Below are 19,505 nucleotides of genomic sequence, written 5' to 3'. Positions count from 1 at the left end.
CCTGGGGCCCAGGGAGCGTGATGGAGACAGTCAGGTGTGTACCTGCCCCCGGCGCCCAGAGCCTGTGGTGGGAAGTTCAGAGCTGGGAACCCCGGGGGGCGCATCCACCCTCCCTCAGGCCTCCTCCCACTCTCCGTGTTTATGTTTCCTTCCCATCACCTGGGCCACCACCATGACTCAGCCCAGGCCCAGTGGGTAAGTGAGTAACCGGCTTGGGCGGGAGCCAGGCCCTGGGGCTAGACAATTTCCCTTCCTGGGCCTCAGCGTTCCCATCTGTAGAGCAGACGGGCCGCTCCGCCACCTCCCTGGGGAAACTGGGGTGAAGGCAGGGCGGAGGGGGTGGACACTGCGGCGCAGGGCGTGGCCTTGGCGCCAGGACAGAAACCGGGCCGCTTGACATCAGTCCCGAGTCAGCCCCGTGCACAGCTCCCAAGACTCACCTGCCAGGCGCCCAGCCCAGCGGGGCCCCGGCCCCCTTAGGGAACCTGTCCCGACAGGAGCTTGAAGTGGAGGGAGGGTGGGGCTCGAGGCAGCCGGTGCCCCACCCCAGCCCCCTGCAGACCGAACTGCCCTTAGGTGGGTAGAGAGGGTGGCACAGGGGCCCCACGGGGAGGATGAGTCGGGGCGCAGTGTGCCGTGGTGCCCCTGAGAAGCTGCCGCTGATGTCAGAGGTGGGGGCAGGGAATGAGGAAGTGGTGGAGGCCGGGTGCTGAGTCTGGGGCGCAGTAGGGAGCAGGTCGGGTGAAGTGAGCTGGGGGTGGGGACAGAGAGCCCTTGGCTGGTCTGGCTATGAGTTGAGGCCTTAGCACGTGGGTCTGAAATCCCTTGTCTACCACAGTCAACCAGCTGGTCATGCCTACTTAGAAGGGTTTTGAAGCCGGCAGATGGCTCGGCAAGAGAGAAAGTGCTGGGATTGACTGGTAATGTCTGCAGGGACAAAGCTTTGCAGAGTGGTGGCTGGGTATGTGGCTGGGAGAGTGGCCGTGGGGGGAACCCACATGGGGAGGTTGACCAAGGGCCTGGGGTCCCTGCTGGTGAGGAGCTGGGAGAGGGAGCAATGCTGTTGGTCTGTCCCGCTCTGAGGCCCACGCACTGTCCTACACACTCCCCGGCCCAGGAGGTGCTTGGGACAGGTCTGCACACATGGAGGGGTCTGTCTTCATCCTTCTCCCTTTGCCTCCTCCCGGCAGCGGGGGGGGGGGGGGGGGGGGGGGAGCCCTCAGCCTCCTGGCCCTGGCGACCCTCCGCCAGGTCCTGTCTTTGATTTTCCTTGGCGAGGTCCTCTCTCCCAAGGGCCCCCCAGTCTGGGTCTCAGGCAGGGCTCCGATGGCACCCCCACCATGGAGCTGCCCTGGGCAGCCCCTGCCCCTGCTCTACACTCACCGTGGGATGGGAAATGGCCCCTCTCGGAAAGCTGCCTCCGGGGAGCAAGCAGGAGCTCACCCTAAATGAGTGCTGGCCTCTTAGGATAGGAGGGCAAGGACTGACCGGCCCTTCTCCCCTCCTCTCCTCTTCCTCCTCCTCCTTCTCTTCCTCTTCTTCCTGCTCCTCCTCCAGTGTATGCCATTCAAAACATGGTGCCCGTCTCCGAGAGATCGGGGACACCCGTGGGAAAAGGAGCGTCTGCTTCTAAGATGCTTAGGCTATTCTTGGTGACACAGCCCCGGGTCACTAACGCATGCAGACGTGTATGGGGTGCACGTCTCAGCTCACATCAAACATCCCACCATTACAGCCAAGCCTCGCCCACTGGCACGGTCCTTCACCGTGTGCTCGGGGCGGCTCCTGACATGCCTCAGGTTCGGGCCTGGCACCTGGTGAACAGGGATGCCACAGAGATGGCAGGAGGAGGAATGGGCTTGTGAGCAGGCGCCGCTCCTGGGGCTGCAGGTGAGAGGGCCTGCCCCTGAGGGCAGGAACGGCCACCGTCCTGAGAAGGAGGCCTGTCTCGGATCCCAAGGCCTGTCCCCCGGCACCAGGTTCCCGCTCCCAGCATCCTGAGGGAGGCTTGAGCGGCAGGGCAAGTCCCTGGGCAGGGACAACGCTAGCCTCTTGCTGTCCGACCCTGGGCAGGCTCCTGCTGGGCTCTGGGCTTTGTATATCAGAGGTTCCGGTCCCCCCACCCCTGCCCCACACACCCAGGGGCAGCCCCCTGACCCATCCTATGCACTTGTCCTGCTGTTCGAGGCTGGAGGCTGGGCTTCCGCTCAGGAACCCTGTGATGGGGCCCCGGGGCCCCGCACGTGGCCGTGTTCATTCTCCTCCATGCCTGTGCTTCCGCTGTCACCCCTCCCCATATGCTCTCCCGCACCTAGCCAAACCCTGCCTCTCTCTACATCCTGCCCCGGGGCGCTCTTCCAGCTCCACCCAGGTCTCTCCTCCAGGGGTCTGTCCCCTCCGGAGGAGTGCAGAGGGGAGGCAGGAGCCGTGGCAGCCAATGTGAGGGTGGCAGGAATTCCTTTCCTCTCTCCAGGGCCGTTCTCCCTCATGCACGGGGCCAGGGACTGTGGGGTGCAGGGGAGGTCATTTCACTTGTGCCCTCACTAGTGAGAGCACTGGCCAGGCCTCCCTCCGGTGCTGCTGCAGGGAAGTTCCTCCACCCTGAACGGTTCTCTGGCCAGCAGGTCCCTCCCGCCCCGGGTCCTCAGGACTCCTCAGGAGTGCTGCCTCCATCCCTGGCCACCAGCGCCTGCCCTGGTGGGAGAGAAGCAGCTCCCAAACAGAGAGGGTGTGCGGACTGGCTGGGTGCTGTCCTGGCCAGCGCCCTTCTACAGCCGGGAAACCCAGGCCCAGAGAGGTGACAACCGCACAACCGGGCAGCAAGGGGCAGGGCAGAACCTGGGTCCCGGCCTCTCAGGCCCTGGAAGCTTCCCACAGGTCCTAGGAGCCCAGGGAGGAGTCCGCCCAGCAGCCCAGCACCCGGGCGGGAAGAGCATCTGACAGTCATGCTGTGGGTGCCTGGGGCTGCCTGTGGGAGAGGCCCCTGCTTCTATGCGAGACAGCCCGGTGGCCCGGGAGGAAGCCCTCGGGTAGACCACCCTTCGCAGGGAAGACTGAGGAAGCGGGACTCCTCCAGAGCCACTCTCTTCGTGCCTTCGGTCAGCGGAAAGCTCAGCCCCTCCGGGCTACGGAGGCAAATCTCAGCGCCTCGGCCCCCACCCCTGACAGCCCCGGCTCCCTCCAGCTCCGGGTGGAGGCCAGGTGGCTGTGAGCCCATTGGCCTCGGACAGAGCGGGAGGGGTGAGCCCGCAGGAGGTGGGGGCGCTCTGCAGCAGGGGACGAGCTAGACAGACCACGGGGTCCGGCCGCGAGCTCCCTACGCGGGTAGCAAACCCGACTCAGTAGGAAAAGCGCGGCGGTCCCTGCGCACGCGCACCGCTCGGGTCGAGCCGCTTTGTTCCAGCGCTACCTGCGGGTCCATTCTCCGCCTCCGCCCCGCCCCGCCCGCCGGCGAACGGCCCGGCCCGCTCCCGGAGGCCCCGCCCACTTCCCGCGCTGGGTGGAACCCGCCGCGGGCCCCACCTCCCTCCCACCACGCTCTCCCTTGGCCGCGATTGGCCATCTGCGCGACGCGCTCCCGCCCACCACGAAAGCTGATTGGTGCATTGGGGAGGAGGAGAAGAGCCGATTATAAAGGAGCGCTCCCCCGCCCACCCGCCCCAGTGCAAAAGTCACGTGGCGCTTCGCTCGGCGCCTGTCACCGCTCCGCCTGGAAAGCTTTCTTAAAGGGCTCGCTTCTCCTAGGACTGGTCCTTTCAGGATTTCTCCACCCCTGCCCGCCCAGGGTGGCGCGGCCCTGGGCCGTCCTGCTCCGCCAGCTGTCGAGGTGCAGATTCCCGGTCAGGCCTGCTGGGGTGAGACCTCGCTCAGGTCTCGAAGCCTGTGGCCATCACAGGGACCGTGCAGTCACCTGAAACGGTGGCCGCCTAAGCACACTGCCTGGCACGTAGTAGGCGGTCAGTTTCCTCTCATAGAATGAACTCACTGAGAGAATGAATGAGTGGGATTGACAGACAGGAAGAGGGGAGGTGGCTCAGCGTGACCGCCCCAGCCCCGGGGGACTCTGCTTCTGTTCTTGTGGAGAGCGGGTGCCAGGCGCAAGGCGCCCCCAAGGCAGCCCTTCCCCGTAGGGCCCTGTAGGGTTGGGAGCGCGGGTATAGAGGACCCAGGAGGGCGTCTTGGCCGGGCCCTCTAGGCGGGTCAGAGCGGGTTCTGGGCAAGGCGAGACAGCGGCGGCGCCGAGTCAGGGCGAGGGCCAGGGCGCACCGGCCGCGTGCGCGCCCGCGTACCGCTTGGGGAGGGGCGGCGGAGGCGCGGCGCCTTTAAGTCCAGGCGCCGGCCCTGCGGCCCCGCCCCCTGGAGGACGCCTCGGCGCGCGACCGCCGGAGCCGCCGTTTAATTGGGGCTGTCAGGCCGCGGCGCGCGCGGAGGGCCGGGCGGGACGGAGGCCGGGAGGCCGGGGCGGAGGGCGCGCAGCGAGGCGGGAGACGGGCGCCGGGAGACGCGGCTGGGGCCCGCGCGGCCGGGGCGCCGTCCCTGGGCAGGGCTGCCCGGCCCCGGCCCCGGGCCACCCGCGCTCCCCATGAAAAACCAAGTCCGCGGCCCCCCAGCGCGGGCGCACATGTCGGCCTCGGGGACGGCGGCGGCTGGGGGCACCGGGGCGGGGTCGGAGCCCGGTGCGGGATCCGGCGCGGGCACCGGGACGGGCGCGGCGACGGGTGCGGGGACCATGCCGTGCAAGAGCGCCGAGTGGCTTCAGGAGGAGCTGGAGGCGCGCGGCGGCGCGTCCCTGCTGCTGCTCGACTGCCGGCCGCACGAGCTCTTCGAATCGTCGCACATCGAGACGGCCATCAACCTGGCCATCCCCGGCCTCATGCTGCGCCGCCTGCGCAAGGGCAACCTGCCCATCCGCTCCATCATCCCGAACCACGCGGACAAGGAGCGCTTCGCCACGCGCTGCAAGGCGGCCACCGTGCTGCTCTACGACGAGGCCACGGCCGAGTGGCAGCCGGAGCCCGGCGCGCCTGCCTCGGTGCTCGGCCTGCTCCTGCAGAAGCTGCGTGACGACGGCTGCCAGGCCTACTACCTCCAAGGTGAGGGCGGCACCGGGACCCCCGGCCGGGCTAGGGGTCTCCCGCGGCTCCCTGACGCCCCCGCCGGAGGCGGCTTTCTCTCCTCGCGCTCAGCCTGCCCCGCAGGCGCCACGTCGCCCCCGGCCCGCATCCGCCCCTCTCCGGAGCCCGGCCCCTAAGGTTTAGCCTGGTGTGTGTGTGGGGGGGGGGGGGGGGGGGAGCCTCTGCACCCCTTTCTGGGTCCGACTCGAGCGGACTGAACAAACTTTCCCCCGCCTGGGCTTTCCTTTTAACTGTTGTTGGCGCCATAGCAGCGCCCAACTTCCAGCTGAGCCCCTCGGGGGAGGGAGGGACCCATCCTGGGACCCTCAAAGGCGAGAGGCACCCAGGTTCCGCTCCTCCAGCCTGGAATGCGTGTCCCTAGAAGGCCAGGGTCCAGACAGGAGCCTCTCAGCACCCTCGCCGCCCCCAGGGCACAGGGACATTTGGGTTGGGGGACTGAGCATTCCCGCAGAGCTCGCTGCTTGGGGGTCACCGCCTCTTGGAGGCCTCTGCGGGGGGCTGTGAGGAGTGTTCCTTGCCCTGGCCTTAGTTTTCTGGGCCCCCAGACCCAGACTGCTGCCCCAGAGCTTGCAGAAGAGGGAGCAGCACTTGGGGGGGGGGGGGGCCGCGAGTGGCTGCAGCCGGTGTTTCCAATTAACATTCCAAAATGGCCTCTCGCTGGCAGCGGGCGGCAGGCGGGAGGGAGGGGAGGCTTGCGGCACCCTCAGGCCCGAGCCTAGCTGCAGGCGCTCCCCACCTCCTCCCTGTAAAGCCCCTGGTGGTCCTCCCCCTCCCTGGGTCCAAGGCTTGGGGGGTCTTGTGTTCTGAGGGAGGGTTTTGGAGAGCTGGAGCTGGGGCCTCTTATGAATCTGCCCCCGAGGGGGAAATGACTGGCCAATACAGACTCTGGTTGGGGTGGGGGCAAGCTCTGGACTCCCAATCCAAGGCTCAGGCCTCTGCTTCTAACCGGGACACAGCTCCGGCCTCTGCAGTCTCATCTGTAAGCGGTTTGCAGACAGACCTGCCCGTGCTGGCCTGCCATGGGGTTGTCTGCTTTCCCTTACCGCTTGGCCGTTATTGGGCAGACCCAGGGCCAGGTGCGCAGAGGAGCTGCAGAGGAGGGAGGAGCTGGGGCCTGTGCTCAGGCCCCTAATGCTGGTGGTGTGGCTGGGGCCCTGAAGACTAATGAGTAAGGGTTTGGAGCTCAGGCATGTTCCTTCACCTCCTGGGGCCTCAGTTTCCTCATCTGTGAAGTGGGTCATAGCACAGATGTGGGGAAAAACAGGAGAAGGTACATGTGTGACTTATGGGCACAGCCCATGTTGGCTGTTGTGATGGTGCTTGACACGGGGACCCTTGAGTATCGTTGGTCTTGTGCGGCCCCCATCTGGGCCGGGGCACTGGCCAGGGGCACGGACGGCCTCTCACCCAGGCCCTGTCTTGCCCTGGTCACAGGTGGTTTCAACAAGTTCCAGACAGAGTACTCGGAGCACTGCGAGACCAACGTGGACAGCTCGTCCTCGCCCAGCAGCTCGCCACCCACCTCCGTGCTGGGCCTGGGGGGCCTGCGCATCAGCTCTGACTGCTCAGACGGGGAGTCGGACCGAGAGCTGCCCAGCAGTGCCACCGAGTCGGACGGCAGTCCTGTGCCGTCCAGCCAACCGGCCTTCCCCGTCCAGATCCTGCCCTTCCTCTACCTCGGCTGCGCCAAGGACTCCACCAACCTGGACGTGCTCGGCAAGTACGGCATCAAGTACATCCTCAACGTCACGCCCAACCTGCCCAACGCCTTCGAGCACGGCGGCGAGTTCACCTACAAGCAGATCCCCATCTCCGACCACTGGAGCCAGAACCTCTCCCAGTTCTTCCCCGAGGCCATCAGCTTCATCGGTAGGTGCTGCTGTGCTGTGGGTGGGGAGGGTGGGCAGGCGCGGCAAGATGCGTACAGGACTCTGGGTGTAGCCCACGCCTGACTGGGTACCTCTGGGCCTGCCGAGGCCTGTGTGTGCCCTGCGTGTGCCAGCGTGTGCCCATGGGTGTACCCGTGCCCGCTGTGAGTCACCGAGGCCCCCGAGTCTGGGCAGCCCCTGGGTCTCGGGCACCTCGGGCCCCCCCGTGCAGCGTGGCCTTTCCGGCTGCTGTTTGAGGCTGAATGAGCCGGAACATCACAGCTCTCAGGCCTCCCACGGGTCTCGCTGGCTCTGCCTCACGCCCCAGCACACGTGTCTGCAGGCGGGGCTGTCACGGTGCCTCCGTGGGCCCTACTGTGCACCTGAGTGAGTTCACGGGGGGTCTGGAGCCAGAGGCCTACCCCAAACAGGCAGCTGTTCGAATGTGGGGACCCCGAGCGCCTTGGTGGGGCCCCAGATGCTCCCGGCGCTTATTTGGAGTAAATGGGGTGTAGAGAGAACGTGGGGGAGGCGAGGAAGGCCGCCCCCAGAGCAGCGTGTTCCGCTGTGCGGCTTGGAGCCTCCTACAGCCCAGCCTCAGCTGACTGGGGCTCCACGAGCCGCCTTATCTCTGGCCCCATCCTGCTTCCTCCTCGGCCAGCTGGGCGCTGCTGGCCTGGGGGCCGTCTTCCCGGGCCCCCCTCACCCAGGGAGTGGGGAAGGGACCAGTGAAGGGGGACCCGGGCTTCTCCCCGCTGTGACCCAGAGCCTGTGCCGCCTCCGGGGGCAGGGAGGGTGGCCAGGGCGGTCTTCCCTGCTGGCGGCCCTCCTGTGAGGGCGTTCGGGTGTCAGCTGGGCTGGGCTGGCTTTAATAACAGGAAGTGGGAGGCTTCCCCGCCTCATCCGCTTACTGGGAACCAAAACTAGGTGCCTGGCTGGGAGGAAGGAAGGAAGCGGAGGCCTAGGGGAGGGGCTGGGGCTGCCCGCGAGGACCCCCTCCCCCGCTGCGGTGCTGCCTCAGCGTCTGTGCTGGCCCCCGTGAGGGAGGGGCGGGAGGGACCCCGGGTTCCCAGGGCCTGGGGCTGGCTTGTGGCTGCCTTTCTCCTTCTTGAAAGCCCCTCTGTCTGGGGAGGGGACGGAACAGGGTGTAATGGGGGAACGTTATTCCCCACTTGACGAGCGAATTGAGGCCCAGGCGTCATAGGACTCAGCGGGACAGGATCCAGCACCAGCCCCCCACGGCTCAGCCACACCCTGAGGCTAAAAATAAAGCGCGGAAGTGGTTTCACTTTGGATCGCACAGGAGTGGGTTTGGGGGCCGGGGCCGGGCGTTGCCCATATCCTGGTATGTCACCGCTGGAGGCCCATCTCTACCTGCCTTCTGCCCCCAGTCTCAAGGTCAGACCACACCGCTCCACATGACGCCACAGCATCTGCCTTCCCCTGCTGGTCTTGCCCCCTGTCAGTCCCTGAGTCTGGATTAAGCACCTACTGAATGCTTAGCCCTGGGTAGCCCTGGGGGTGGGGAGGGAAGCTCTGCCAGGCCACAGGCTGTGGGCACCACGTGAGGGGCGATCTGTGACCCCCGGGTGGGTCATCGTGTAGGAGTGCACTGATTGAGCACCAACTGTATGCCTGGTGCCCAGTGAGCTCACAGGCAGGGAAGTGGGAGCTTGAGGGCCCTGGGCTGCCTCTTGTTGATCTGTGGCCTTGGCGCGGCTGTGGCGCTGAGAGGGGCAGCTGCCCTGGGTCCAGGGGAGGAGAGAGCACAGGGGAGTGGGTCAGTGGCTCCACCTGTTTGTTGAGCTCCTTCTATCCGAGGCAGAGGAGCCTGAGAGCGGGGTGGGGGGGGGGGGGGGGGGCAGAACCTGGTTGGTTGGTGGAAGATGTCACTGGCTTGTAGGCCCGGGGGGAGTAAGGGGGCCCATTTCAGTGAACCCCACTTGTGAACCCTCAGGTGAGGCCCTCGTCCTCCCTGGCTAGCCAGAGCCAACTGCGGGGCCGGGGCCCCTGCCCCTTTCTGAGGGGTGCCCAAGGGGTGCCATAGTGGGTGCTATGACTTGGGAGGAGCCTCTGTGCCTGGGGCTTGTCACTCTGTCCCTGTGTCCGTTCCCTCGTCTGTAAATCAGCTCATAGCCGTGGGTGCCGGCGGTGCCCTCAGCTCACTGTGGCAGCGGAGGGAGCAGCGGGGATCGCCGTCACAGCCCTGTCTGGGCCTCGCTTGGCTCGGTCCCTGTAAGAGGCCGGCTCACGGGCCTGCTCTGAGGATGAGCCGCTGAGGCACGGCGCCCAGCGGCCTGGTGCTGACGCCTGGCAGAGCCCTCCCCGCGGTCCCGCCATGTGGGACTTCACCCGGTCCCGCAGGAGAGAGCCAGCACCAGCCAGTCCGCACGCCAGGTGCCCGCCCTCCCGCGGCTCCTCGGAGGAGGCGCCCTGACCCTTGCCCGTGTGTTTCAGACGAGGCGCGCTCCAAGAAGTGTGGCGTCCTGGTGCACTGCCTGGCGGGCATCAGCCGCTCGGTGACGGTCACGGTGGCCTACCTGATGCAGAAGATGAACCTGTCACTCAACGACGCCTACGACTTTGTCAAGAGGAAAAAGTCCAACATCTCACCCAACTTCAACTTCATGGGGCAGCTGCTGGACTTCGAGCGGACGCTGGGGCTGAGCAGCCCGTGCGACAACCACACGCCCAGCGAGCAGCTCTACTTCTCCACGCCCACCAACCACAACCTGTTCCCCCTCAACACCCTGGAGTCCACGTGAGGCCGGCACGAGGGCAGGGCGCGGCCTCCCCAGGGAGCCGAGGAACCCGGACATCGCCTGTGCCCGGAGGCCAGGCCGAGGGGTGCCGAGCGCTCACCATCCAGACGGAGCCCAGCTGCGCTCCCCGCGCAGGACTCCGGAGGGGCCCTGCCTCAGACTCAGGGCTGCGGAGTCAGACGGGGCCTCGTCCTGTCCGTCCTGTCCGCAGGCCACTTCCTGCGAATGGCCCAGCCAGGCGGCGGTTTTTAAAGACACCACGGACCCAGTTTACTTTTTACTTTGCAGGTAAACCCAAGCCCCAGGCACCGGAGGCCACGTCTTCTTGACTTTTCTTTTTAATGAAAAGTGTTCTTTTCAGGCCACGTGCAGCAGTGGATTGTATAAACCAGTATTTCACCCCGTTCTTGATCCTGCGAGAGAGCAGTGTTCTCAGTTTTGTTTTTCTTTCCATCTCCAAATTGCCGTTATTGGCTTTTTGTTTTCTTTTTTTAATGGAAAAGACGAACCCCGTGTTGACCTTGACCAAATGCATTTTGCACATGTGTGAAGCCTGTTTCTGCAGCGGGCCCTTCTCCAAGGGGGGACCCCGTCGCCCCCACGTCCCCCAACCCGGCCCCGCCCCCGTGGCCTGCGCTGGTCTGGTGACAGCTGCGGGTTGCCATGGGGCTGGGCCAGTGGCTCTGCATTCTCTGCCCTCCCTCCCGCCCCTCGGTCCCGCAGACTAACCGCGACAGGAGCTGTCCTGCCGTTGGGAGGAAGGGGGGCGGGGCGGGGGCACGGGACGCAAGCAGCAGCATTAGCCCTCTGGGCTCAGCGCCTGGGAGGGCCTGGGCCTGGGCCCCGGCCTCTTCTCTACAAACCCACTACTTCTGTCTCTTTGTTGGTAACAGTGGAGGCCCAGTGGCTGGGGGAAGCTCAGGTGGGGGGCCCCGCCCTGCCTCCCAGGTGTCTCCCTCCCCCTGGCTGTTGCTTTGGGTCAGCTGCCACTCCCAGCCCCTTGGTCCAGTGAGGCCTGCCCAGCGCCCATCTTGCCCATGCCTCCTGCGACCAGGAACCTCGTCCCCATCCCATTTCTGTCCCGGGCAGGCGCGGAGGGGCGAGGGTGGGTGGACAGTGAAAGGGGTGCAGGGCTCTGTCCTCCGGCCCACCCCCAGTATCCACAGAACAAAGCCACGGATTCCGTTAGCCTCTCGGTTTTGTTCCTTCTCCAGCCTCAGTTCTACCGGGTGTCGGGACCGCGTGGGGCCAGGGCGGGGAGCAGGCGGCCGGGCCCCTGAGCGGGGCCGGGCCCCGTGGCCCCTCTGCCCCACTGCATCTTACCTCTCGGGGGTTGTCTTCAGGGATTCTTCAAGGCAGCGGATTCAAATCTTGCCACAGTCGAGAAATTGACAAAAAGGTTCCATGCTGTTCATGGTTCTCTTTCTCTCTCTCTTTTTACTTTTAAAAAGAAAAACCCAGAAAGATGCGTCAGATTTGTGTAAATTGAGAGTATGCCAAGAAGGGCCAGTTTTGCTTTATGACCTTATGAAGGAAAATTTGTGACCCTACATATATGTACACACACACACACATATCCCGAGCCAGCGACGGGACTTTGTTTATATTGCAAATAAATATTATTTTTTCTTTAAAATGAATCGCGGTGTCTGAAGGGCCAGGGACCAGGGGACACTGGCCAGCGTCCCAGCGCCTGTTCTGTGTGAAGTGGTGGCTGGGTCTCCCGGCACTGGCTCCGCTCAGTCGGAGGTGCCCACAGCCAGGAGTGCCGCGTCTCAGGGAGAAGCGGGGTGTGGGCATTCCACGGCCCCGGGCACTGGCAGGCCGGGCATCGGCTTTCGCTGATTGGCTGACAGGAGGAGGAGGCTTGGGGAGGTTTCTCGGACCAAGGTCCCAAAGCTGAGCCCTGCTCAGCATCTCCTGAATCTGTCTGCTGGGACATGGTCCGGGTTGCCCAGGGCTCTGTGGGTGGGACGGGGTGCACACTGATCACCCTCCCCCACCCCTGCAGGGCACCAGTGGGACATGAAACCTGTCAGGGACGGGTCACCTGCTGCTTCTGTGGAACTAGGTGACCTGCAGGTCCCTGAGCCTCCCTGAGCCTGTTCCCATCTCTGTTGAGGGGGGCCAGTTGCCCAGACACCCAGTGTCCACTTCCTGTCAGCCTGGGCCTCCGGGGGGAGTTGGCCATCCACCCAGGCCCTCTGGGGCTCAAGGACAGGCCTGCAGGGAGCCGGGGAGGGCCCGCAGGATGGTGCCGTGCCCGGGGGAGTGAGGCCCAGTGGGTGACAGCCCCGTGTTACAGACGGGGAGAGGGGCTTACGTCTCCTTCATCTCTAACTGGATTGAGTGACCCAATCAGGGACAAGGAGGCTTGGGCGCTGACTCAGTTTCCCCATCTCCGCCTCTCACGTGATTTGATCCCTTCCTTCCAGGTGACCTTTCCCAGGGGTCGCTCCAGGCTCTTGCCCTCCCTGCCCGCTCTCTGCCTGGAGGGACCGGCCCCAGAATCGTCGCACCGGCAAGCCTACGGTGCAGGGTAGAGGGCCGGCTCTGAGCAAAGGGGCCTGGGCCACGTCCCGCTGTGTGGCCGCCAGCTCCTACCCCTCTCACGTGGGATGTGGGCACTGCTGTGCAGCCAGCAGGCCCGCTGGGGGGGGGGGGGGTGTGTGTGACTTGTATCCTTGGCAAAGGGGTGGGTGCTGCTTTAGCTCTTGCACTTCCTCAGGGCCCTGGTCCTTCTGTGCCAGGGGCGGGCGAGGGGGTGGGAGCCTGGGCAGGCAGAGACTGGGCCTTTGTTCGTTCTCACTGCCCTCGGCCAGGGCTGGGGAAGCCCGCGGGTGCCCGGCTGGGGGCTGGGCCCTCGACAGGCTGAGTAAGTTCCTGGCGGTGCCAGCGTGCCCAGGCACAGGATGGAGGGAGGCAGCCTCGGGGGAGAGGCCTCCCCACAGGGCCCTCCCCAGGCCAAGTGGCCTCTCTGACCCTCAGTGTCCTTAGCACTGTGCCTGCCTGGGGCCAGGGGCCAGGTCCTGGCTGGCTGGCTCACCTGTGACCTTGGGTCCTCACTGGGTGACCTTGGCCTAGGCCATGCTTACTCTGCGTTCACCCTGAGTCCCAGGTTCTCGCTTCGTGGTCCCTGTGTTCGGACTCAGGGTCCCCTCGGTGCTCGATATCCCACCTGCTCCTGCCCCGCCCCCGCCCCCCTTGGCCCCTGTGCAGCCCAGGCCACCTTTGGCTGAGGCCCTGGGTGCCTGTGTCCCCCGAGCTCCTGGACACCAGCTCTCTGGGGTGGAACTGGCTTTGTCTCTGTGTCCTCAGCCCCATCTCTTTCCTCCTGACCTTCCTGACCCTTTGCCTCCCCTTGGGCCCCTGTTTCTTCTCCATCTCAGCCCAGTTCGCAGCGACCCCTCCCCATTGCTCAGACACCTCTCAGCATTCCCACGGGAGGAGGACCTGAGCCACCCACCCGCTCACACATTCATCCCGCAGCCATTTCCGGTGGGTGCCGGCTGGGCCGCCCGGGAGTGGGAACATGCCCAGGGGGTTCAGTGACGTCAGGCTGGGCGGCAGGATAATGGGGCCTTCTCTTGTCCTCTGACAAATGAATCAGGTGCAGCAGCGGCGGTGACTAAGGCCAGACACAAGAACGGGCTTGCAGCATGTGCAGAGTCACCTGCGGGCGGTCTGGCCAGACCACAACAGACGTGAGCACTTCCTTAGGGTGGGTCTGCTGAGCGTGGGGGCGGGGGGGGGGGGCAGCCGCAGGAGAGCCGCCACCCCACAGCCCCTCCCAGCGAGCAAACAGCCATTCATCCTCATGGACGGGGCAGGAGGGGGCGGGCAGCAAGCCCATGTGGCCCCTGCCCCTTCCCTGCTGCCGCCACTGCCTGGCACCTCAGGCCTGTCTCCCCCCCCCCCCCCGCCCCCTCTGCACCGGGCTGCCCTCCGGTCAGGGTGGATGTGGCCACAACATCAGCCCCCACAGCCAACCTCTCAGAAGCCAGAGGCCTGGCGGGAAGCGGGTGCGCCCGGAGGGAGGTGCTCACATGAACCTCCCGCACCCAGGAGCCTGGGTTGCAGGGGGGGGAGGGCGGGGGGGGGGGGTTGTGGTCTGATCTTTGACACATTTCCCCACGGGTTCTGGGCCTCCTCTGGGCACAGCCCTCTCACCTCTTCCCAGAGGCCCCCTGGGACCGCTCCCCTCTGACTGCTGGTCCCCGGAGGACCTGAGAGCTGGGAGAGTCCAAATCCTCCTGCTCCCCAACCCTGTGCAGACGGGAAAGCGAGGCTCAGACGGCCGGAGGGGGACCAGGTAGCAGTGAGGCTTCCCCGCCTGCTGCCTGAGTCGCTCCTTCCAGACCCTGCCTCCTCCATCGGGCTGGGAGCTTCTCCCGCCGGCCCTGCGAAGGGCCAGATACTCATGCACAGACACGTGCACACACACACACACACACACACACACACACACACACACACGGCCCCCTCATTTCTCAGGTGGAACAGACCCAGCAGGTCTCAGTGATGGAGGAGCCGCCTGCCTCTGGTCCAGCCTCCTGGTACCCGAGCAAGCCTGGCGGGGTGAGCGCATCTCCTCCCCGGGGAGGCCATTAAACCGGCATTAGCAACCCCCCAGGGGTGAGAGGAGGCCTCGGCCGGCCCCTCGGCCCCTGCCAGGACCCCTTTGCCCAGGCAGCCAGCCCCTTCCCCGCTGCCCACCCTGCAGCTTCTGGGCAGCTCCCCATCGCCCTCCACACCCATCTCCTCTGCCCACTGCGTCCACCCCTGCGGCAGGCCAGGAGCCAGCAGACCCCTCACCAGGGCTGGACGGGGAGAGCCGGGCTGTGGTGGGAAATAGTCCGGGGACACGTGTGCAGGGCAGGGCACAGGGCGGGGGCCAGGGGGCCGAGGAGCAGCGGCCTGAAGCCTCATGGGAGGCGGGGCCCATGGGGTGAAGGGAGGGGCCCAGCTGTCCCACTCCGGTCCGTGGCCCGAATGCTTGCCGCAGCGCAGAAGGGCGAGTCTCAGCCAGGACGTGCGTGGGTCCGTGGTGGAACCCTGGCCTGGAAGAGGGAGTCCCCGCTCACCTGCCCCCCTCACTGTGCACCCGCACCCCGAACACCCAGAGAGGAGCAGGGCACTGCGGTCCTCGCTCCGCTGGAGACCGCGGGCAGCACGGCCCTGGTGGGCGCTCTCCGGGCCTCGGCTCCCCCGGCCGCTCCACGGGGACCCCGGGGCTCTGAGGGGAGAAAGCAGGGGGCAGGGCCTTCCTCTCGGCAGAGGCCTCGGGACTGTGACCGCCCCCTGCAGAGGGCACCGCGGGGAGCGCTCTGAGCTCAGACAAGCCTCCTCCCGCTCAGTCCTCCGTTTCCCCATTTGCACAGGCGAGAAATGAGAGTAATGACCCTGAGGGGCCTGGCCCTCAGCCTCGGGACTCGGTTCTGTCCCAAGGGCGGGGCGGCCTGGCACCCGGAGGAGCCAGGAGCCAGTGGCAGCCCGAGTGGAGGGGGCTAGGGGCCCCTCTCTGCTCCCGGCTCGTGTCTGGGATGGTTTGAGTGTGGATTCTGTGTCCTGGGGCTGCGGGAAGGGCCTGATCTCCGTCTGCTCCCTCTCACTGTCTGCTCAGCCTTCCTGCATTGCTCCCCAAAGACCCTCCTCACTAGCCCCCCCCCCCCGAATCTGCGCCCTGCCCATCCTGTGCCACACCCCACAGCGAGGTAAGCCTGAAGCTGCGGCAGCCTGGCCCCGGCTGGGACTGGGGCTCCTGTGCGGGACTGGCAGCAGCAAAGGCCCAGGCACATTTCCCTAGATCCCCAAGCCAGGCCCGCAGCCCTCCCCTGCCCCCCACATCGCCCCCAGGCCCTGCAGCCCTCCCTGCCCCCCACATCGCCCCCAGGCCCTGCAGCCCTCCCTGCCCCCCCACATTGCCCCCAGGCCCTGCAGCCCTCCCCTGCACCCCATGGTCACCCCCAGGCCCTGCGGCCCTCCCCTGGCCCCTGGTCACCAGCACTCACTGTGTTCTTTGCTGGCCCTCAGCACCCCTGGTCTGGGACTCGGTGGAGTGTTTTTTCCGGGGCAAACACCTGGGCTCCACTTCCCAACTGGTTTCCAGAAGGGCAGGAGGACCCTTGGTGTTCACGCTGGGCTGTGCGTGGCCGTGTTGCGGACGTAGCAGATCCTCTGCCGGGCGTCTTTGGGCCTCTGACCTTTGACTGCTCCCAGTCCTGACACCACCTGGGCTCCCTCCCCTGAAAGCAGCCCCGTGAGGGAGTCAGCCCCCTTTCCCGAAGGGATGGGGCGCCGCCCTGGCCGGACAGGGAGGAGGCAGCGGGCTGCCCTGGCATGTGCCGGCTGCAGGGGCCGAGACTCAGGGAACCCATGGGAGCAGGTACGGGGCCTGGGGGGCTCCCAGAGAAGGGCATTGCCGGTGAAGAGCCTCCTGCTGCCCGGCCTGCAGGCCTTCGCACAGCCTTTCCGCCCTTGGCATTCTCTGCATCACCCGCACCTCCTGCAAGCGGCTTCCTCTCTCCAGCTCACATGCTGCTTCCTCCAGGAAGCCTTCCCAGACTCCTCCCCCAACCGGGGGCGCCGGTGCCTGCTCTGGCTCCCTTGGCCCTCTGTGCAGCCCCATCCCCTGGAGGCCTGGCTGGCCAGGGTGCTGGGTCCGGCTGGGATCAGCAGTTCTCTGGCCACTGTCCGGGCCACCTCTGGACGCCAGGCCTGTGGCCCGTGCGCATGGCGTGTGTCAGAGAGTACATGCCGCCCTGTGTATGCCACATGCCCAGGTGCTGGTTCTGCGCCTGCTCAGCGCTCCGGGGGGAGGCTGGCACCTCTCCGCCCACTGACTGGATCTCCTGCCTCTGCGCCCACCGCGGTCGCTGCCTTCCCCTTTGGTTGCAGGGAAGGGCTGGCAGCTCCTGCTTACGAATGCCTGCCTCCGCCTCAGCCAAGTGGAGGGGTCCGGAGGCCACGCTAATTGATTAATTAAGCCCTCTCGGTTAATTAGCTCCGTCCCTCCAGGGAGGAAAGGCGCACTCTGGAGCCAGCTCCCCTCTGGGCTGGGGGAGGGCTAATTGGCCCGGGCCGGCTGAGCCTGCTGCCAGGTGTGGGGGGCAGCGGGGAGGTGGGCGGGGAGAGCAGCTGTGGGCACTGAAGCCGTCCAGGCCTCCGGGCGGGCAGAAGGGGCCCCCAGCTCCGGCCTGGACAGGCCACTCCTGCTGACCCTGCCCGGCCTCTGGCTCTTCCCCGGAGCCCGGAGGGGGCAGGAGCCAGGCAGATGGGACGGTCCACAGTGCCGTCCGCGGCCCACACAGGGCTAGGGAGACTGCAGACCTGAGGCCTGGAAGGGCCGCATGAGAGCTTGCTGGACACGGAGGCCAGGGCAGCGTGGAGCCGAGGAGGGACCAGTCAGGTTTGGGTTCAGTAAAGGCGGGGAAGCGGGGGCGGCGGGGGGAAGGGCTGCTCGGGGGAGAACGTGGAGGGGCTGGGAGCTGGCAGGACGGAGGCTCAGGTGTCCAGAGAGAATGAGGCCCCCAGGGGTGGGTACTTGTGGGAGGCTAGTGCTGTGCGCCTGGGCCCCCCCTCCCTTCTCCTGGCCTCTCTCCCCTCATCTGCGAGGCGGGGGACATTTCCCGAGGCCGTGGCCTCAGGCTCGGATGTCCCCGGCCTGTGTCCTTGTCCCAGGACCAAGCACCTCTTCACCCCCCACGCTCTCCGCCGGCTCCCAGGCAGCCCTCCTCCCTGGCTCACATGTGTGCAAAGAGCAGAGCCCAGCCCCCAACACGGGGTCCCCCCCCACCCCGGCACGTTCTGCTGTACTGTGGGGCCTCCATGGGGTGCACACTGCGCTCAGGCTGGCCTGGGAGAGGAGGGGACGGGCCAGGGGTAGGAGGCCGAGAACCTGGGCACCCGACCGCCGCAGGCCGCGGGCAGGGCTGCGCCTTGGCACGAAGCCTGCCCGGGCCGGTCCTCGGCTCCCGAGGGGCTGCCCAAGTGCGAACAATGACCCTTTCACGTCACGCCTCCTCCCGTCACAGCAACTTCGGCCGCCGCCGGACAAAGGCCGCTTCATCCTTGTTGGGCTGGATCAACAGCCGCGGCCCCCACCCGGCCGGCCTCCGGGAGCAGAGGCCGGCCGCCCGGCCCGGCACCTTCTCCCCATGTGGCCTGGCCACGGCCATCCCAGAGACCCTCCTCCGTCCTGACGTGTCCCTCTGGGCTCCATCAGGCCGGGTCGGAGCGGTTCGCCAGGAGGATGCCAGGTCCCTCCCGGCCCAGCCTCCGTCTTCCTCCTGCGAAGGGCCGGCTGAGGCCGCCTCCCGGGCTCCATTCCCATCTGCACCCCAAGGAGTACGACTTTCCCCTTGGGCTCTGTCCCAGCCGGGCTGGCGGGCCCCCAGGAGAGAGGGGCGGGAGGGGCCCTGGCCCAAGGGGAGGGGAACCAAGGAGGCCTCTTGGGCCTCTCCAGGCCGACCTTCCGGAGACTTCCGTGGGGTGGGCTACCTCAAGGCTCCCTCGGCTCGCCCCTGGGCTGGCCCCGCCCTCCACGAGCACCTGGCTGCAGAGGCCGGAGGGCCAGGACCTACCCAGGTGTTCCTCCTACACGGCAGGCCTCCTGCCTCCTCCCTTAGGGCCGCGGGCCCTGAGCCCAGCTTCCTCCCTCTCCATTCAGCAGGGAGAGGGGCGCCCTAGGGAGGAGGTCCCAGTCTGGGGGCCAAGACAGACACTGCACCTGGACCCCCTTGGTCAGAGCTGGGTCAGGGGGAAGCCTGGGAATGAGGGTGTCAGGGCCCAGAGCAGGGGCTGGGGTGGGGGGAGAGGGGGGGGACCTGGAGGAGGTGCCCACAGCCTGGGCCTACAGGCAGCCGTGGGGTGAATAAGTCACCACGTGATGGAGGGCAAGGGGGCTCTGTTCGCTGGCCCCTCCAGAGGGCTCTGCCAGGGGCTGGGGCACCACCACTGGGCACACCTGCCCTCGGGGCCTGGATCACCCTTCTGCTCAAGGAGGGCATAAACTCCATCCTGGGGGGCTCTTTCCTCTGGACCCTGAGAGTGGCTCCTGGTGTTGGGGGGACAGCCAGGGCCATGCCGTTTCCAGTTCACAGATGAGAGCCCCGAGGCTCCCAGGGGAGACGGGGTGGGAGGGCAGGAGCGGGTGGTGAGGTCTAAGCCGCACAGCAGGCGAGCAGCAGGAGAGGCTCGGCCACGCAGGAGGGAGCGGAGGCTGGGGCGGCTCTCCCCTGGGGCCTGGTCTCAGGGTGACCCACCCGGTGCTGGCAGGAGGCTGGCTGTTGTGTGTGGCTTCGGGGGACTGAGGGCCAGGCCTGCTCCCTGGTTCCTAAGCCGCCCGTCTCCCCACCCTGCCCGCCAGGCCCAGCGGCACCGACACGCAGTGCCCATTGCTCTGCCTCACTTCCTCTGACTAAGACTCAGAATCACCCCCCAGGCGACTGGAGCCTGGCACCGCGGCAGGAAACGCCCGGCCCAGCCCTCCCCGGAGCCTGCCTCCTGCACCCCCTCATCAGGGCTCCAGCGGCACAGGGTGGGGAGGGGCACTGCCCCAGTGAAGGGTGCGGGGCGCGGGCTGGGCCAAGGTCAGGCAGCCTGGGAGGGGAGGCGGGCACTCTCCCACCCACACCTGGTCCGGGGCCCCTCTGTCCTGGCTGCCGGTCTTGCTGACCCCCAGGCTCAGAATCCTGGTCCCTCAGGCCTCCCCGCCCACGGAAGCCAGGGCCCTGGGGGCT

The 19,505-nt window shown here is 66.8% G+C and overlaps 1 protein-coding gene across 1 annotated transcript; it reads left to right on the top strand.

Annotated features, from left to right (window-relative positions):
* The first annotated feature begins 4,384 nt into the window (after positions 1 to 4,384).
* DUSP7 (dual specificity phosphatase 7) lies at positions 4,385 to 11,405 on the top strand. The gene is made up of 3 exons (XM_079795334.1): positions 4,385 to 5,093; positions 6,570 to 7,004; positions 9,461 to 11,405. Exons 1-3 carry the CDS (start codon positions 4,583 to 4,585, stop codon positions 9,766 to 9,768), a joined length of 1,254 nt encoding a protein of 417 aa, XP_079651460.1. The 5' UTR covers positions 4,385 to 4,582; the 3' UTR covers positions 9,769 to 11,405.
* The last annotated feature ends 8,100 nt before the right edge of the window (positions 11,406 to 19,505 follow it).

Source organism: Cnephaeus nilssonii, assembly GCF_951640355.1.
Source record: "Cnephaeus nilssonii genome assembly, chromosome: 17".
NCBI classification, from domain to species: domain Eukaryota; kingdom Metazoa; phylum Chordata; class Mammalia; order Chiroptera; family Vespertilionidae; genus Cnephaeus; species Cnephaeus nilssonii.
This window is presented reverse-complemented; position numbering and strand designations above follow the sequence as displayed.